Raw genomic sequence first — 18,382 nt, 5'->3', positions numbered from 1 at the left:
GCTAATTGCCTTGACAAGGACCTTCCGCGATACGGATTGAATCCAAGGCAGCACAATTCCTGCTTCTGCCCAGTCTGACTACTGATTTGAGTCTTCATATTAAAAGTCAAATGGAGACCAGTAGTGTTCTTAAAGGAACTTTCAAGCCACTCAAGGGACAATTGGTTTCAATTGTCATCAGGTATGATTATACATCTAGCTGACCCTGTACTGTGGACATATTTCTCATGTGATTATGAGATGAACAACCAGTTGTCCAAATGTCAGCCTGTACAGACCTGCATCAGGGTGAGGAAAATGACTCAACTTCTAATACAGCTGATGATTTTGAATAAAAAGGAAATAAAATGGTTTATTTTAGTATCACTAGCAACTCAGCTTGTCACTCAGTCATTCTATAACATGACAAATATAGAACCGATACTTGGTATCCAAAATAATGTGGTCCTTAACTGTATACATTTTCCCCATCACTATTTAAATCACAGGAGCTGGTGGTGATCCAGGTAACTTAACAATTATTCATCAAACGGTTTACTACAACATGTTTACATTTACTTTATTGTAAATAAACAGATTTTCACTAGCACAGGTTAATCCTTTGACCTATTGGTGGCCATCTTGATTTCCCAGAAGGCACTGGGAGAGGCCCTGTGTGATGAGGTCAGTGTCTCTTGACTACATTCTGATGTTCATCCTAGCATACTACAGCACTTAAAATGCTTGCCCAATACATTGCTTCATTGGAATGTAGCAGTGGTATGCTAGCGTGGATATTGGAACAGAACCTTGTTGAAGCTGCATCACCGTACTCTTGAGTGGCCTCCTTTCCTTTATCAGTGGTTAGATGTAGAAGAACTGCAGTGGGTCTGCTTCATACCAGTCAATGGTTATTCAGGTCAGAGTGGATGAAGGGAAGTCCACCACTCAAGAGGTTGTGGCTGCATCCTACATGAGCATGTCTGTCTCCTCCAGAGAGGCCTCGCTCTCGTCCTTGTCACAGAGAGCGTCCTCCGCTGTCCTCTTCACACCCTTCTGCTTGGACAGGGCGACTGCGTAGCGGATGGTGTACATGTTCCAGTCACAACTGCACAGGACACAGAGACAAATGAACACGACCACATTCCACACTGTTACAGGACACAGAGACAAATGAACACGACCACATTCCACACTGTTACAGGACACAGAGACAAATGAACACGACCACATTCCACACTGTTACAGGACACAGAAACAAATGAACACGACCACATTCCACACTGTTACAGGACACAGAGACAAATGAACACGACCACATTCCACACTGTTACAGGACACAGAAAAATGAACAAACCACATTCCACACTGACACAGAACATTCCACACTGTTACAGGACACAGAGACAAATGAACACGACCACATTCCACACTGTTACAGGACACAGAGACAAATGAACACGACCACATTCCACACTGTTACAGGACACAGAGACAAATGAACACGACCACATTCCACACTGTTACAGGACACAGAGACAAATGAACACGACCACATTCCACACTGTTACAGGACACAGAGACAAATGAACACGACCACATTCCACACTGTTACAGGACACAGAGACAAATGAACACAACCACATTCCACACTGTTACAGGACACAGAGACAAATGAACACGACCACATTCCACACTGTTACAGGACACACACACAGATCTGTACCGTGAGGAAATAAAAGTTAAAATAAGAGAGATGTGTAATATATTTGGACTTACAGTTTTGAGAGATCCTCAAAGTGTTTTTGAATACTCTTCTGCAGTGACTGAATGGTGGGGAGAACAGCTCCAGACCTGATCACCACAAACCAGTGTTTAGCAGTCTGCCCTCTGCTGTGGCTTCACAATCCTTTAAATGACTCTACAAGATGGCATTTCTCCTCTCAGTAAATGTTCAACTGTTTTTGATACTGAAGATAAGCCTGTTATTTCTATGGTGTGTTTGTGGCCAGCAGTACCCACCTGGTTTTGAGTTTCTGTCCATGCTGTGTGAGGAGAGACTGGGACCAGCTCAGGTAGAACTGCAGGTGACCACATCGCTCCAGGGCTGATGCTATGAAACCTAACAGTTTCTCTACATAGACGTCAGGCAGGGAGCCGCACACCACGGCGACTAAAACACACACACACAGGACATGCTGATGGCGTGTGACTACTACCATGATAATCTACTCGTCTAACTCTTACAACCTCCAATACCCAACCTCTCATTTTTACAAACAAGTACAGATCGCAGCACTTTTTGCCAGAAATGTAAGTCACATGACACCTTTACGGAAACAGAAATGCCCATGAGCACTCACTCTGGTGGTGTGGCACGGCCTCCAGGACTTCTTGTGTGAGGGCGGTCTCGTTGAGGCGGAACGCCAGCACGATGGCTGCCGCCCACTTGGCCTGGCGCAGCTGTCGGCGGACGCTGGCGGGGGTCACGTCCAGGTCAAGGTCGTAGGGGTCAAATACCAGCGCCCCGTCCAGAGAGTAGGTTAGCAGACCCTCCGTGGAGGTAGCAGCCCAGCTACGACCTGAGAGAAGAGAGAGGTGGAGGGGAAAGAGAAGAAGAGAGAGGTGGAGGGGAAAGAGAAGAAGAGAGAGGTGGAGGGGAAAGAGAAGAAGAGAGAGGTGGAGGGGAAAGAGAAGAAGAGAGAGGTGGAGGGGAAAGAGAAGAAGAGAGGGTGGAGGGGAAAGAGAAGAAGAGAGGGTGGAGGGGAAAGAGAAGAAGAGAGAGGTGGAGGGGAAAGAGAAGAAGAGAGAGGTGGAGGGAAAGAGAAGAAGAGAGAGGTGGAGGGGAAAGAGAGAAGAGAGAGGTGGAGGGGAAAGAGAAGAAGAGAGAGGTGGAGGAGAAAAAGAAGAAGAGAGAGGTGGAGGAGAAAAAGAAGAAGAGAGAGGTGGAGGGGAAAAGAAGAAGAGAGAGGTGGAGGGGAAAGAGAAGAAGAAGAGAGGTGGAGGGGAAAGAGAAGAAGAGAGAGGTGGAGGGAAAAAGAGAAGAGAGAGGTGGAGGGGAAAAGAAGAAGAAGAGAGGTGGAGGGGAAAGAAGAAGAGAGAGGTGGAGGGGAAAGAGAAGAAGAGAGAGGTGGAGGGGAAAGAGAAGAGAGGTGGAGGGGAAAGAGAAGAAGAGAGAGGTGGAGGGGAAAAGAAGAAGAGAGAGGTGGAGGGGAAAGAGAAGAAGAGAGAGGTGGAGGAGAAAAAGAAGAAGAGAGAGGTGGAGGGGAAAAAGAAGAAGAGAGAGGTGGAGGGGAAAGAGAGAAGAGAGAGGTGGAGGGGAAAGAGAAGAAGAGAGAGGTGGAGGGGAAAGAGAAGAGAGGTGGAGGGGAAAGAGAAGAAGAGAGAGGTGGAGGGGAAAAAGAAGAAGAGAGAGGTGGAGGAGAAAAAGAAGAAGAGAGAGGTGGAGGGGAAAAAGAAGAAGAGAGAGGTGGAGGGGAAAGAGAGAAGAGAGAGGTGGAGGGGAAAGAGAAGAAGAGAGAGGTGGAGGGGAAAGAGAAGAGAGGTGGAGGGGAAAGAGAAGAGAGAGGAGGAGGGGAAAGAGAAGAGAGGTGGAGCGGAAAGAGAAGAGAGAGGAGGAGGGGAAAGAGAAGTGTTTTGACATTGGATATCCGTGGTACAGAACGATGCACCAGGTGGACTCTTCAGCAGAACCAGCTCAGATGAGACACTTGTAATCCTGATACTAACCAGTAGGAGAGAAGCGGAGAGAGCTCACTCTGATTTCAGGCTTGAAATGGCGAGAGCTCATGTCTCCTTTCCTAACCCCTGGCAGACTGAGCTCTACCCCGTCCCCATCGCCCACCCCCTCATCCACCAGCGCCAGACTCCCAAACTCTGTCATTTTCCTCCGGTCCAAGAACTCCTGAAGGAGATAGAAAACAGACAAGATCAATCTCACGCAACATCTGACTAGAAGACAGCTAGCCGCCATTCTACTAGCACAGTGTACTGTATATATGCTCTGTAGGTGTACTGTATATATGCTCTGTAGGTGTACTGTATATATGCTCTGTCAGTGTACTGTATATATGCTCTGTAGGTGTACTGTGTATATGCTCTGAAGGTGTACTGTATATATGCTCTGTAGGTGTACTGTGTATATGCTCTGTAGGTGTACTGTGTATATGCTCTGTAGGTGTACTGTATATATGCTCTGTAGGTGTACTGTATATATGCTCTGTAGGTGTACTGTATATATGCTCTGTCGGTGTACTGTATATATGCTCTGTCGGTGTACTGTATATATGCTCTGTCGGTGTACTGTATATATGCTCTGTCAGTGTACTGTATATATGCTCTGTAGGTGTACTGTATATATGCTCTGTAGGTGTACTGTATATATGCTCTGAAGGTGTACTGTATATATGCTCTGAAGGTGTACTGTATATATGCTCTGTAGGTGTACTGTATATATGCTCTGTAGGTGTACTGTATATATGCTCTGAAGGTGTACTGTGTATATGCTCTGTAGGTGTACTGTATATATGCTCTGTAGGTGTACTGTATATATGCTCTGAAGGTGTACTGTATATATGCTCTGAAGGTGTACTGTATATATGCTCTGTAGGTGTACTGTATATATGCTCTGTAGGTGTACTGTATATATGCTCTGAAGGTGTACTGTATATATGCTCTGAAGGTGTACTGTATATATGCTCTGTAGGTGTACTGTATATATGCTCTGAAGGTGTACTGTATATATGCTCTGAAGGTGTACTGTATATATGCTCTGTAGGTGTACTGTATATATGCTCTGAAGGTGTACTGTATATATGCTCTGAAGGTGTACTGTATATATGCTCTGAAGGTGTACTGTATATATGCTCTGAAGGTGTACTGTATATATGCTCTGTAGGTGTACTGTATATATGCTCTGTAGGTGTACAGGTCAACCTGTGGTCACTATTGTACCTCCATGGCATCCAGGGACAGGTTGCAGGAGATCTCAAACTTCTTCATGAGGATCTGTTCTCTGATGTTGTAGATGCAGACAAACTTGGACTGGCCTCCAGCCAGGATGGACTCCCCGTCTGCAGAGTAGCACAGCGATGTGAAGGACCTGGAATACACAGTACGGGTGGCCACACTTAATGCCCGAAGGGAAACTATGAGGTAATTGCTCAGACGCTGCCAGGGAAATTAACTGTTGGTCCAATAACCAGAACCCTGTCAGAAACACACAGGTTATTCACTCACTTGCCCTTGGCGGACTGTTTGGAGGTGATCTTCTCGGTCTCCTTGCGTCCCATCTTCAGGTCGTGGCGTCCGCTGACCGAGCCTGTCTGATTGGCTGACTGGGGGCTCCAGAAGGAGATCTCTCCGTCCAGCGTGGCCACGGCCAGCTCCTGACCATCCGGCCGGTATGACACCGCCAGGCCTGCACAACCAATCGGAGACAGAGACATTCATTCAGTGTTTCCCCTACTACCATTACTTTCCATGAATCCCAAATCGTCTCTACACTCGGCCACACTACGACTAAGTGTCTGTCTGGAAACAACTAACAACTCTGGATTAGGAAAATTACAAAGAAATGCTAATTTAGCAGGATACTATCCCATTAACATGACTGTCAGTCAGAGAGCTGTGGAAGGGACTGAGGGGAGACTGAGGCGGGGCTTACCATCAGAGGTGAGACGGAGCGTCTCTTTGGTCTGCCAGCTGTCCATCATGTCCCAGAGGCGGACCGTCTTGTCCCATGATGCACTGGCCAGGATGGACTGCACCGGGCTGAAACACAGACAGCTCACCGGGCCCTCGTGGCCCCCCAGGACCTCTAGCAGGCGTCCAGTTTGCATGGACCAGATGAAGACCTCGAAGGAGTCCTGGGCCCCAGCGCTCACCAGGTCCCCGCTCGGGTCCACCGCCAGAGACGAGAACTGGGCCGGCCGCGGAGACGTGAACGTCCGGAAGTTACGGTACCTGTGTAGATACAGTAGTTCCAGACAATCACCTATCAGTATGAACCACTCATTAACCATAGAGCCTGTGTCTCTATGAAACCTTCCAACTATCAGTATGAACCACTCATTAACCATAGAGCCTGTGTCTCTATGAAACCTTCCAACTATCAGTATGAACCACTCATTAACCATAGAGCCTGTGTCTCTATGAAACCTTCCAACTATCAGTATGAACCACTCATTAACCATAGAGCCTGTGTCTCTATGAAACCTTCCTAGTGGATGTGATTGAAATCAACTATCAGTATGAACCACTCATTAACCATAGAGCCTGTGTCTCTATGAAACCTTCCAACTATCAGTATGAACCACTCATTAACCATAGAGCCTGTGTCTCTATGAAACCTTCCAACTATCAGTATGAACCACTCATTAACCATAGAGCCTGTGTCTCTATGAAACCTTCCAACTATCAGTATGAACCACTCATTAACCATAGAGCCTGTGTCTCTATGAAACCTTCCTAGTGGATGTGATTGAAATCAACTATCAGTATGAACCACTCATTAACCATAGAGCCTGTGTCTCTATGAAACCTTCCTAGTGGATGTGATTGAAATCAACTATCAGTATGAACCACTCATTAACCATAGAGCCTGTGTCTCTATGAAACCTTCTATCAGTATGAACCACTCATTAACCATAGAGCCTGTGTCTCTAGAAACCTTCCTAGTGGATGTGATTGAAATCACCTATCAGTATGAACCACTCATTAACCATAGAGCCTGTGTCTCTATGAAACCTTCCAACTATCAGTATGAACCACTCATTAACCATAGAGCCGGTGTCTCTATGAAACCTTCCTAGTGGATGTGATTGAAATCACCTATCAGTATGAACCACTCATTAACCATAGAGCCTGTGTCTCTATGAAACCTTCCAACTATCAGTATGAACCACTCATTAACCATAGAGCCGGTGTCTCTATGAAACCTTCCTAGTGGATGTGATTGAAATCACCTATCAGTATGAACCACTCATTAACCATAGAGCCTGTGTCTCTATGAAACCTTCCTAGTGGATGTGATTGAAATCACCTATCAGTATGAACCACTCATTAACCATAGAGCCGGTGTCTCTATGAAACCTTCCTAGTGGATGTGATTGAAATCAACTATCAGTATGAACCACTCATTAACCATAGAGCCTGTGTCTCTATGAAACCTTCCAACTATCAGTATGAACCACTCATTAACCATAGAGCCTGTGTCTCTATGAAACCTTCCTAGTGGATGTGATTGAAATCAACTATCAGTATGAACCACTCATTAACCATAGAGCCTGTGTCTCTATGAAACCTTCCTAGTGGATGTGATTGAAATCAACTATCAGTATGAACCACTCATTAACCATAGAGCCTGTGTCTCTATGAAACCTTCCAACTATCAGTATGAACCACTCATTAACCATAGAGCCGGTGTCTCTATGAAACCTTCCTAGTGGATGTGATTGAAATCAACTATCAGTATGAACCACTCATTAACCATAGAGCCTGTGTCTCTATGAAACCTTCCTAGTGGATGTGATTGAAATCAACTATCAGTATGAACCACTCATTAACCATAGAGCCTGTGTCTCTATGAAACCTTCCTAGTGGATGTGATTGAAATCAACTATCAGTATGAACCACTCATTAACCATAGAGCCTGTGTCTCTATGAAACCTTCCAAGTGGATGTGATTGAAATCACCTATCAGTATGAACCACTCATTAACCATAGAGCCGGTGTCTCTATGAAACCTTCCTAGTGGATGTGATTGAAAGGGAAAACATGTTTCTGGAAGGTTTATATCATGTTGCATTGCTAGTTTGTTGTTGTTTTAATTGAAAGGGTGAGTATTGTGCATGTCTGTCTTAAACAGGTTTGTGGTGTGTAGGTGTGGTGTGTAGGTATGGTGTGTAGGTATGGTGTGTAGGCGTGGTGTGTAGGTGTGGTGTGTAGGCGTGGTGTGTAGTGTAGGCGTGGTGTGTAGGCGTGGTGTGGTGTGTAGGTATGGTGTGTAGGTGTGGTGTGTAGGTGTGGTGTGGTGTGTAGGTGTGGTGTGTAGGTGTGGTGTGTAGGCGTGGTGTGTAGGCGTGGTGTGTAGGCGTGGTGTGTAGGCGTGGTGTGGTGTGTAGGTATGGTGTGTAGGTGTGGTGTGTAGGCATGGTGTGTAGGCGTGGTGTGTAGGCGTGGTGTGTAGGTGTGGTGTGTGGGCGTGGTGTGTAGGTGTGGTGTGTAGGTGTGGTGTGTAGGCATGGTGTGTAGGCGTGGTGTGGTGTGTAGGTATGGTGTGTAGGTGTGGTGTGTAGGCGTGGTGTGTAGGTGTGGTGTGTAGGTGTGGTGTGTGGGCGTGGTGTGTATGTGTGGTGTGTGGGCGTGGTGTGTAGGTATGGTGTGTAGGTGTGGTGTGTGGGCGTGGTGTGTAGGCGTGGTGTGTAGGTATGGTGTGTAGGTGTGGTGTGTAGGTGTGGTGTGTAGGCGTGGTGTGGTGTGTAGGTATGGTGTGTAGGTGTGGTGTGTAGGCGTGGTGTGTAGGTGTGGTGTGTAGGTGTGGTGTGTGGGCGTGGTGTGTAGGTGTGGTGTGTGGGCGTGGTGTGTAGGTATGGTGTGTAGGTGTGGTGTGTGGGCGTGGTGTGTAGGCGTGGTGTGTAGGTATGGTGTGTAGGTGTGGTGTGTAGGCGTGGTGTGTAGGCGTGGTGTGTAGGCGTGGTGTGTAGGCGTTGTGTGTAGGCATGGTGTGGTGTGTAGGTGTGGTGTGTAGGTGTGGTGTGTAGGCGTGGTGTGTAGGCGTGGTGTGTAGGTGTGGTGTGTAGGCATGGTGTGGTGTGTAGGTGTGGTGTGTAGGCGTGGTGTGGTGTGTAGGCGTGGTGTGTAGGCGTGGTGTGGAGTGTAGGTGTGGTGTGTAGGCGTGGTGTGTAGGCATGGTGTGGTGTGTAGGTGTGGTGTGTAGGCATGGTGTGGTGTGTAGGTGTGGTGTGTAGACGTGGTGTGTAGGCATGGTGTGGTGTGTAGGTGTGGTGTGTAGGCATGGTGTGGTGTGTAGGTGTGGTGTGTAGGCATGGTGTGGTGTGTAGGTGTGGTGTGTAGGCATGGTGTGGTGTGTAGGCATGGTGTGGTGTGTAGGTGTGGTGTGTAGGCATGGTGTGGTGTGTAGGCATGGTGTGGTGTGTAGGTGTGGTGTGTAGGCATGGTGTGGTGTGTAGGTGTGGTGTGTAGGCATGGTGTGGTGTGTAGGCATGGTGTGGTGTGTAGGTGTGGTGTGTAGACGTGGTGTGTAGGCGTGGTGTGTAGGCATGGTGTGGTGTGTAGGTGTGGTGTGTAGACGTGGTGTGTAGGCATGGTGTGGTGTGTAGGTGTGGTGTGTAGGCATGGTGTGGTGTGTAGGTGTGGTGTGTAGGCATGGTGTGGTGGGTAGGTGTGGTGTATAGGCATGGTGTGGTGTGTAGGCATGGTGTGGTGTGTAGGCATGGTGTGGTGTGTAGGTGTGGTGTATAGGCATGGTGTGGTGTGTAGGCATGGTGTGGTGTGTAGGTGTGGTGTGTAGGTGTGGTGTGTAGGCATGGTGTGGTGTGTAGGTGTGGTGTGTAGGCATGGTGTGGTGTGTAGGCATGGTGTGGTGTGTAGGCATGGTGTGGTGTGTAGGTGTGGTGTGTAGACGTGGTGTGTAGGCGTGGTGTGTAGGCATGGTGTGGTGTGTAGGTGTGGTGTGTAGGCGTGGTGTGGTGTGTAGGTGTGGTGTGTAGGCATGGTGTGGTGTGTAGGCATGGTGTGGTATGTAGGCGTGGTGTGTAGGTGTGGTGTGTAGGTGTGGTGTGTAGGCGTGGTGTGTAGGTGTGGTGTGTAGGCATGGTGTGGTGTGTAGGCATGGTGTGGTGTGTAGGCATGGTGTGGTGTGTAGGCATGGTGTGGTGTGTAGGCGTGGTGTGTAGGTGTGGTGTGAAGGTGTGGTGTGTAGGTGTGGTGTGTAGGTGTGGTGTGTAGGTGTGGTGTGTAGGCGTGGTGTGGTGTGAAGGTGTGGTGTGTAGGCGTGGTGTGGTGTGTAGGTGTGGTGTGTGTGGGTGTGGTGTGGTGTGTGGGTGTGGTGTGTAGGCGTGGTGTGGTGTGTAGGTGTGGTGTGTAGGTGTGGTGTGTAGGCGTGGTGTGTAGGTGGTGTGTAGGTGTGGTGTGTAGGTGTGGTGTGTAGGCGTGGTGTGGTGTGAAGGTGTGGTGTGTAGGCGTGGTGTGGTGTGTAGGCGTGGTGTGAAGCGACCTTCACCAGGTGTCTTCTCTTACCTGTGCAGGTCGAAGGCTCGGACCGTTCCATCCAGGGAGGCGCTGACGATGACAAAGCCTCTGGAGGTGAAGGTGACGTTAGTGACAGAGCTGGTGTGTTCTGTGAACGTGACGAAGCACAAGCCGCTGGTCATGTTCCACACTTTCACCTGAAACACAGAAAACCATCAGCATTCACATGCCTGTTTGAAAACACAGGAAAATCCTGCTGTTACTTAACTATAGAATCATTTGGGGGGGTGCTTATATTTGTTGTGTAATGAAATTGTGTTTCTTGCATATCTCAACTCCCCCTAAAGCTCCCGCAGGGAGTGGGGTCACGGCCAGGGTCACCATTTTCATGACCTTGGTATTCCAAAAATGTTGTATCATTCAGCCAACGTGGTTTGGCACAACAGAACAACAGAGATACAGCAGCTAACAGGCCATGGAGAAAAACGTATAAGAACTCACTTTCCCATCATCCCCTCCTGTAGCGATGTACTGTCCGTCGGGGGAGTAAGCCAGGGCGGCCATGTTGTTGAAGTGTCCCTGCTGTTTGAACACGTAGGATTCACTCTGCCACTCCCACACCAGCAGCTGGCCCAGACCTGGACAACACACAAGGCTCCTTTGTTAAACACTGCAAGTTTGCAGCTAGTTGGGTATGTTAATTGAGACACCATGAGAACATACCTGAGCAGCCAAAGCCTATCCAGTCGCCAGAGCTGTTCATTGACACTGTGGCGATCCTCTGGTCTGAGATACTGAGAGAACACATGAAAACATACAGGCTCAGTTACTGCTACTAGCCAATAATGCAACAAAACCTAATTGTCCTAACAACTTATGATGAATGACACCCACAAGCAAGAACTGCATACTTGGGGCCTGAACGAAACTGGTCATTGAGTGGTTCAACAGTCGAGGAGTTAGTGTGTGTGCGTGTGTCTGTGTGTATGACCCCTGACCTTAGGGAGTGGATGAGGTTGAACTCAGGCAGTTCGTGGAGATGGAAGATCCCCGAGGCGAACCCAGTCACAAGGATGTGTGTGTGCGTGTGTCTGTGTGTATGACCCCTGACCTTAGGGAGTGGATGAGGTTGAACTCGGGCAGTTCGTGGAGATGGAAGATCCCCGAGGCGAACCCAGTCACCAGGATGTGTGTGTGCGTGTGTCTGTGTGTATGACCCCTGACCTTAGGGAGTGGATGAGGTTGAACTCAGGCAGTTCGTGGAGATGGAAGATCCCCGAGGCGAACCCAGTCACCAGGATGTGTGTGTGCGTGTGTCTGTGTGTATGACCCCTGACCTTAGGGAGTGGATGAGGTTGAACTCGGGCAGTTCGTGGAGATGGAAGATCCCCGAGGCGAACCCAGTCACCAGGATGTGTGTGTGCTTGTGGAACGCTGCAGCCGTCAGGTTGTTGAAGTCACCCTCCTTGTTAAAGAAGTGTCTGATGGAGACCAACACAACAGGCAGCATCCAATCAGAAACCAACCTCACATTGGTAACACTCAGTCGGCCCAAAACAAATGTAAGTATCATCAATGTTTATTTGTAAATGGCTTGGTAAGAGTTGGTTAGACTCCTGGCCAGACAAGCCGTCGGCAGTCTGCTGCTGTACCACAGATACTTCAACATGTTTGTGAGATGACATACTTGCTCCTCTGTTTGTATCTGACGTTCTTGGTTCCCTCCTTCTCCTTGGGTCTTTCTCCTTTCCCTCTGATCACCTCTCCTCTGGGCTCTTCCTCCTCTCCTTCTCCTCTCTCCTCCTCCTCTCCTCTCTCCTCTGGTAGCCTGGTCTTTCTCAGAACCAGCCCGTCCAGCTCCGTATCACTCTCCCACACACACAGTGTCCCGTCCTGGCTCACTGTGTACAACTGGAACACACACATATTCAGCAGGTCACTATGGAAACATGTACACACACACACACACTTAAAGGGATACTTTGTGGTTTTGGCATGATAGCAGATACCCATACACTTCAAGTCATTGTGCTACCTCTAACGTCCTTCATACTGGACACAGAGACATAAACATGGTATCCACCAGTTTGTCAGACTCTGGGGAAGTAGACAAAGGGCCTCGTCGACAACATCCTGAAGCATCCCTTTAACTCACATACGGTAAATGATGCACAAGCACACGCAGGTTCCAATCTGCAAACACACACAGGGCACATAGAGAAACCCAGAACATGTTGGACACAGAGAAGGTCTGAGAGGGAAACCCGAGAGAGAACACTCACATCTAAACTGTCCTTCTCGAAGAAGCAGCCCACCATGATGTCCTTGTGTCCCCCCAGAGAGTAGTAGATGAGGTTGGACCAGCGCTCGGCTCCAAACACCCAGGTAGACATGTCTTTGCTGCCCACCACAAAGCACCTGCGTGGGGAAACAGGCAGTTACGGGGTAAGCAGTGTGGTCGGGGTGGTCGGGGTAAGCAGTGTGGTCGGGGTAAGCAGTGTGGTCGGGGTAAGCAGTGTGGTCGGGGTGTGGTCGGGGTAAGCGCAGTGTGGTCGGGGTACGCAGTGTGGTCAGGGGTAAGCAGTGTGGTCGGGGTAAGCAGTGTGGTCGGGGTAAGCAGTGTGGTCGGGGTAAGCAGTGTGGTCGGGTGTAAGCAGTGCGGTCGGGGTCGGGGTAAGCAGTGGGGTAAGGTGCGGTCGGGGTAAGCAGTGCGGTCGGGTAAGCAGTGTGGTCGGGGTAAGCAGTGGGTAAGCAGTGCGGTCGGGGTAAGCAGTGGGGTAAGCAGTGTGGTCGGGGTAAGCAGTGCGGTCGGGGGTAAGCAGTGCGGTCGGGGTAAGCAGTGCGGTCGGGGTAAGCAGTGCGGTCGGGGTAAGCAGTGCGGTCGGGGTAAGCAGTGGGGTAAGCGGTCGGGGTAAGTGCAGTGGGTCGGGGTAAGCAGTGTGGTAGGGGTAAGCAGTGTGGTCGGGGTAAGCAGTGTGGTCGGGGTAAGCAGTGTGGTCGGGGTAAGCAGTGTGGTCGGGGTAAGCAGTGTGGTCGGGGTAAGCAGTGTGGTCGGGGTAAGCAGTGTGGTCGGGGTAAGCAGTGTGGTCGGGGTAAGCAGTGTGGTCGGGGTAAGCAGTGTGGTCGGGGTAAGCAGTGTGGTCGGGGTAAGCAGTGTGGTCGGGGTAAGCAGTGTGGTCGGGGTAAGCAGTGTGGTCAGGGTAAGCAGTGTGGTCGGGGTAAGCAGTGTGGTCAGGGGTAAGCAGTGTGGTCGGGGTAAGCAGTGTGGTCAGGGTAAGCAGTGTGGTCAGGGTAAGCAGTGTGGTCGGGGTAAGCAGTGTGGTCAGGGTAAGCAGTGTGGTCAGGGTAAGCAGTGTGGTCAGGGTAAGCAGTGTGGTCAGGGTAAGCAGTGTTAGCTGGTTTTCCATTGCCAGGTGACATGAAACATGTGACTTACTTGGAGTCGTCGGTCCAGTCGATGCAGGTGGTCTCATCGTAGGGTCCGTAGTAGCTCTTGTCCAAGACAAAGGCATTGAACTCCCGGTTCCTCCCGGGAGCGTGGTACATCAACGCTACATTCTCCTTGGTTACCACAAACTTCCTGAGGACCAGGAGAGAGTCACACCAACAGACATTAGGCTACATCAGCTGATGTAATGATGTAGCAATGCAGCGTGTGTCATGATGTGAGAGGGTCTGACCTGCCATCAGGAGAGAAGCGGATACTGGCCACAGGTTTGTGGAAGTGGAAGTGATGGAGAACAGCCCTTGTGATCAGGCTGATCAGCAACGCGGCTCCATCTTCATCCACCAGTATAGCCAGGTTCCCATCGGGGGAGAGGCCGACACAGGTGATGTTCTTGGCAGTGGACACTGGCAGTGTCTCTGACTTGTTGCTGTTAGAAAGAGAACGTGATCAGTTCGTCTGTTCTCCAAATGCAATAAGTTAAAAACGTATTTTAATCAACACAGTCTTGTAAAGGAATCTAGCTAGCTATAACATGTAGCTAGTTAGTAGATAAAAGAAATCCTATAATCAGATGCAATCTTACTTTTTTAGATCAAAGACGGAGATGCGGTTTCCCACCGGACTTATCACAGAGTTGCCATCCTTGGAGAAACTCAGATTCCCACGACGATACACAGCTCCCAACAAATTGGAAAACTGGAGGCAGACATTAGAAAGATTAGCTCGCTAGCTAACTAACCACTAAAGCTAGCAAGCAGATACAGACTACTAAATGGTATCACTTACCCTGTAAGCAAACTTCATGTTGGTAGTTGTTATCTATATTTGTTATTATTTAAATTATCATAAACATCACAGAAAGAGTACATTCATTTATTTCAAGCATGCCACACATGTGTCGGCATGTTGACAGTAGTTATTTCCGTGTATAAAAGGGGCAATTTACGAGTTGTTAGGGAAATCTACAGAGCCCTCTAGCGTCGAGGAGGGTAAATGCACGTGAAAGTGAAAAGTTACAAATATTGTTTTGAGACCATACAAAACTCCTCAACTCCTCATGTTACACAATTTAAATAGCCCCCTATATTGCCATATATATCCGTGGGAACCCCATAACCCTGAGTCACAAGCAAAGCTTTGTAGCTTTACATTGTGCAGACGGATAAACTTGTAAAGAATGTTAATCTAATTACAAAGTAGGTTAGATGGTGTTTACTCTTGACAGATTAACATATTAGGAACAATATGTTTTGTTCTAGGAACAATATGATTGTTCTAGAACATTGGTCATAAGATGTAATTGTGCACCAGAACTGCATACACCAATCCTGTCTGTCCTAATAATTAATTCACAATAGATAGTCCCCAAATATCAGACAACAGACAGGGAGGGGGGACATAGAGACAGAGAGAGAGATGGAGAGAGAGAGAGATCGACAGAGACGGAGAGAGAGAGAGTCAAAGAGAGAGAGGGGGGGCTACAGAACTGTCTGAGAAGAACAGTTTTCAAAAGAAGGATGGCATTCTGGTGGAATATTTTCCCGGAAGGAATGGAGCTGGAAGTGTTCTCTCATGTCATGCAGATCATTGATCGTATTGGGGATATCTTGTCATCAGAGCCCAGCATAGAGCCCGAGCTTGAGGGAGATGATGACGAAGAAACAGATTATAGCTCTGATGACAGTGAGGAAGACATGAGTGCAGCTAACACAGTAAAGGATGGTGAGGTGGTACAGGGAACATCATCATCATCACAACCACATACTGTAGGTCGCTGTTCTCTAAAGTGGGAAATAGTGTGGTGGTCACAGTGACAATCAATGATGACCCTTGCAATGGGGCCACCATGGCTGCTGCCAGCGATTCCATGGTACAAGAGAGAGGGACAGCAAGAACTACAGCCAAATATCACAGCAGGATGTTTTAGTCACATCACTGGACAATGGTAGAGAGAGAGAGAGAGAGAGAGAGAGAGAGAGAGAGAGAGAGAGAGAGAGAGAGAGAGAGAGAGAGAGAGAGAGAGAGAGAGAGAGAGAGAGAGAGAGAGAGAGAGAGAGAGAGAGAGAGAGAGAGAGAGAGAGAGAGAGAGAGAGAGAGTGTTAGTAGCGGGACAGCCTGTGATGCAGAAGAGCCCCTAACAGAGCCCCAGTCACAGACGCTGCCCCCTAGGACTGGGACAGAGCTGCTACAGCTAGAGCTGCTCTGGTCCCCCCAGAGACCTCCAGAGCAACAGAGACAAACTTCTCATCTAGAACCAAAGCCTGGACCAAGCACACAGTGTGACCCAGAGACAGATCTTCACACAGAGCAAGGTGGGAAGCTCCTACAAGGTATTTCAATATGGTTGGTGAGAACAGTTAGTCAGAGATGTGGTATGATTATTGAATTATGGAGAAGATGTGCTCAGATAAACTCACAATAAGGAGATATTTTGATGCACTTGGACACATACATGCACCTATCTTATTTATGTCTAGTTATGTGTATTGTAGATGAATGGAAAAATAAAATAGTAATTTATTATCACATGCTCTAGGAACTATGTGTTGTGGTGTGCGAGTGCAGTCGAGATGTATGTGAAGCAGCGTATATTCTGCAGGCTCATTGCACACCAACAACTGTAGTGCAACACAAATTAGGGCATCAGGCCTAGCTGGGAGTTTGTGATTAATTAGAATAACAATTAAAGTTCCACAGAGTTGCTCTTCTCATGCAATGCCTTGTTACCAATGGGCAGCAGTGTATCAACAAGCCTCTTTTTTATTGGACAAAAAGCCTTTGTGTCTCATCAAGAGAGCTATTATTATGGAGGATTGTTGGCAGAACAACAACTATTGATAAACAATTTAAATGTTTTGTCTCTGTTCACTAGAACAGGAAGTGACATCTTCAATGGAGAGGACGCCACAGGAGACAAAGCTGGAGACTGGGGTGTCCACTGGTCAACCTGTAAAAGGGGCAGGACCTAACACATTCACCAAGCCAAGAGAGAACCATGAGGAACCTGAGGAAGAGTGTGAGGAGGAGGAAGAGGGGTCAAATGGAGGTGGGCTCCAGAGTGGTGGGCGGCAGTCCCCTGGCGAGAAGCCTGGCAGCAAAAATGCTTCAAAGTACAGCACCGTATCCTACAGGAAGATACGAAAAGGGAACACCAAACAGAGGATTGATGAGTTTGAGTCCATGGTAAACACATAACCCCGATGTCACGTACGCGTTTATGAACTTTTTGCCCTGACATTGTGTCATAATAAATCTTTGTATATTAAAATGTCCAATAATTGCAAGAAATGCTTTTTATACAGTTCATAGAATGTAAATCTTCTGTTCTGTATGTTATAAGTTAAGTTGAATAATCTACAGCAGGGGTGTCCAACTCATCCCATGGAGGGTCTAGTGTCTGCTGGTTTTTGGTTTTTCCTTTCATAAGACCTAGACAACCAGGTGAGGGGCGTTCCTTACTAAATAGTGACCTTAATTCATCAGTCATGTACAAGGGAGGAGTGAAAACACGCAGACACTCTGTCCTCTGTGGAATGAGTTTGACACGTGATCTACAGTATTTGCTGTAAACTGGTGTTCAAGTGTGTTTCTTTTGTAGATTGTTCTTAAAATGTTGTTTCAGAGATCCAGTGACGAATACCACAGCGAAACATGTCTTGCCACACACAAAACAACATCCAACTGAATCTGATCCTTTTCTTTCTCATTCCAGTGTATTCCATAAGACCATCCTGAACAGTCAGACCAACAACAGAGATTTGGACTAACAGTGAGCTAACTGCAAAATTGACTTGGATGATAATTATTCTGTGACTTGTAGATTCACTCTGCACACATAGAACAGACCTTGAGACAAGAAGGTCTACATTTAGAAAAATATACTTTACACATACACTGAGTGTACAAAACATTAAGAACACCTTCCTAATATTGCGTTGCAGAACAGCCTCAATTCGTCAGGGCATGGACTCTACAAGGTGTCGAAAGGATGCTGGTCCATGTTGACTCCAGTGCTTCCCACAGTTGTGTCAAGTTGGCTGGTGGACCATTCTTCATACTCACGGGAAACTGTTGAGTGTGAAAAACCCAGTAGCGTTGCAGTTCTTGATACAAACCGGTGCGCCTGGCACCTACTACCATACCTCGTTCTTGCCCATTCACACTCTGAATGGCACACACACACACAATCCATGTCTCAATTGTCTCAAGGCTTAAAAATCCTTCTTTAACCTGTCTCCTCCCTTTCATCTACACTGATTGAAGTGGACATCAATAAGAGATCATCTTTCACCTGAATTCACCTGGTCAGTCTGTCATGGAAAGAGCATTCAGTGTACTTTTACATTTACGGACACAAGGTGGTGCTTGAGATCTAGATGAACTGAGGACCAAACAGCAGGCGGTGTCTGTGTCTGTGTGTGTGTGTGTGTGTGTGTGTGTGTGTGTGTGTGTGTGTGTGTGTGTGTGTGTGTGTGTGTGTGTGTGTGTGTGTGTGTGTGTGTGTGTGTGTGTGTGTGTGTGTGTGTGTGTGTGTGTGTGTGTGTGTGTGTGTCTATGTGTGTGTGTGTTTCTTTACACATGGTCTCCCTGGTCAATATCTGTGTGTGAGACAGAAAGAGAGACAGAGAGACAGAGAGACAGAGAGACAGAGAGACAAAGAGACAGAGAGACAGAGAGACAGAGAGACAGAGAGACAGAGAGACAGAGAGACAGAGAGACAGAGAGAGAGCGAGAGAGAGAGAG

General features: G+C 47.9%; 2 protein-coding genes and 2 long non-coding RNA genes across 9 annotated transcripts; 3 read left to right on the top strand and 1 right to left on the bottom strand.

Moving 5' to 3' along the window:
• Positions 1 to 542: 542 nt before the first annotated feature.
• Positions 543 to 14,585, bottom strand: pwp2h (PWP2 small subunit processome component). The gene is made up of 18 exons (XM_052515693.1): positions 14,426 to 14,585; positions 14,223 to 14,335; positions 13,872 to 14,066; positions 13,628 to 13,771; positions 12,474 to 12,609; positions 11,879 to 12,102; positions 11,529 to 11,672; positions 10,915 to 10,985; positions 10,693 to 10,829; positions 10,240 to 10,388; positions 5,645 to 5,943; positions 5,218 to 5,398; positions 4,933 to 5,080; positions 3,709 to 3,883; positions 2,343 to 2,561; positions 2,002 to 2,152; positions 1,759 to 1,833; positions 543 to 1,087 (listed from the first exon to the last, which is right to left on the bottom strand). The coding sequence occupies exons 1-18, from the start codon at positions 14,441 to 14,443 to the stop codon at positions 949 to 951; spliced, it is 2,718 nt and encodes a 905-aa protein (XP_052371653.1). The 5' UTR covers positions 14,444 to 14,585; the 3' UTR covers positions 543 to 948.
• On the top strand, positions 2,570 to 3,702 carry LOC127928552 (uncharacterized). Of its 5 annotated transcripts, XR_008131564.1 has the most exons (4): positions 2,576 to 2,685; positions 2,818 to 2,924; positions 3,185 to 3,523; positions 3,570 to 3,702. It is a non-coding gene; the product is annotated as an uncharacterized LOC127928552 (long non-coding RNA). The 5 variants fall into 5 exon arrangements; XR_008131565.1 differs by having other exon boundaries at positions 2,570 to 2,685; positions 3,185 to 3,702; XR_008131568.1 differs by having other exon boundaries at positions 2,573 to 2,658; positions 3,185 to 3,702.
• On the top strand, positions 3,900 to 4,917 carry LOC127928553 (uncharacterized). Of its 2 annotated transcripts, XR_008131569.1 has the most exons (4): positions 3,900 to 4,132; positions 4,421 to 4,468; positions 4,517 to 4,684; positions 4,733 to 4,917. It is a non-coding gene; the product is annotated as an uncharacterized LOC127928553 (long non-coding RNA). The 2 variants fall into 2 exon arrangements; XR_008131570.1 differs by lacking the exon at positions 3,900 to 4,132 and adding an exon at positions 4,202 to 4,348 and having other exon boundaries at positions 4,397 to 4,684.
• Positions 14,586 to 15,189: 604 nt separating the features above from the next.
• LOC118375315 (ermin-like) lies at positions 15,190 to 16,873 on the top strand. Its single transcript, XM_035761824.2, has 3 exons — positions 15,190 to 15,361; positions 15,781 to 15,969; positions 16,512 to 16,873. The coding sequence occupies exons 1-3, from the start codon at positions 15,190 to 15,192 to the stop codon at positions 16,832 to 16,834; spliced, it is 684 nt and encodes a 227-aa protein (XP_035617717.2). The 3' UTR covers positions 16,835 to 16,873.
• Positions 16,874 to 18,382: the final 1,509 nt, after the last annotated feature.

This window comes from Oncorhynchus keta, unplaced genomic scaffold, assembly GCF_023373465.1.
Source record: "Oncorhynchus keta strain PuntledgeMale-10-30-2019 unplaced genomic scaffold, Oket_V2 Un_scaffold_29839_pilon_pilon, whole genome shotgun sequence".
In the NCBI taxonomy this organism is placed as follows: Eukaryota; Metazoa; Chordata; class Actinopteri; order Salmoniformes; family Salmonidae; genus Oncorhynchus; species Oncorhynchus keta.
This window is presented reverse-complemented; position numbering and strand designations above follow the sequence as displayed.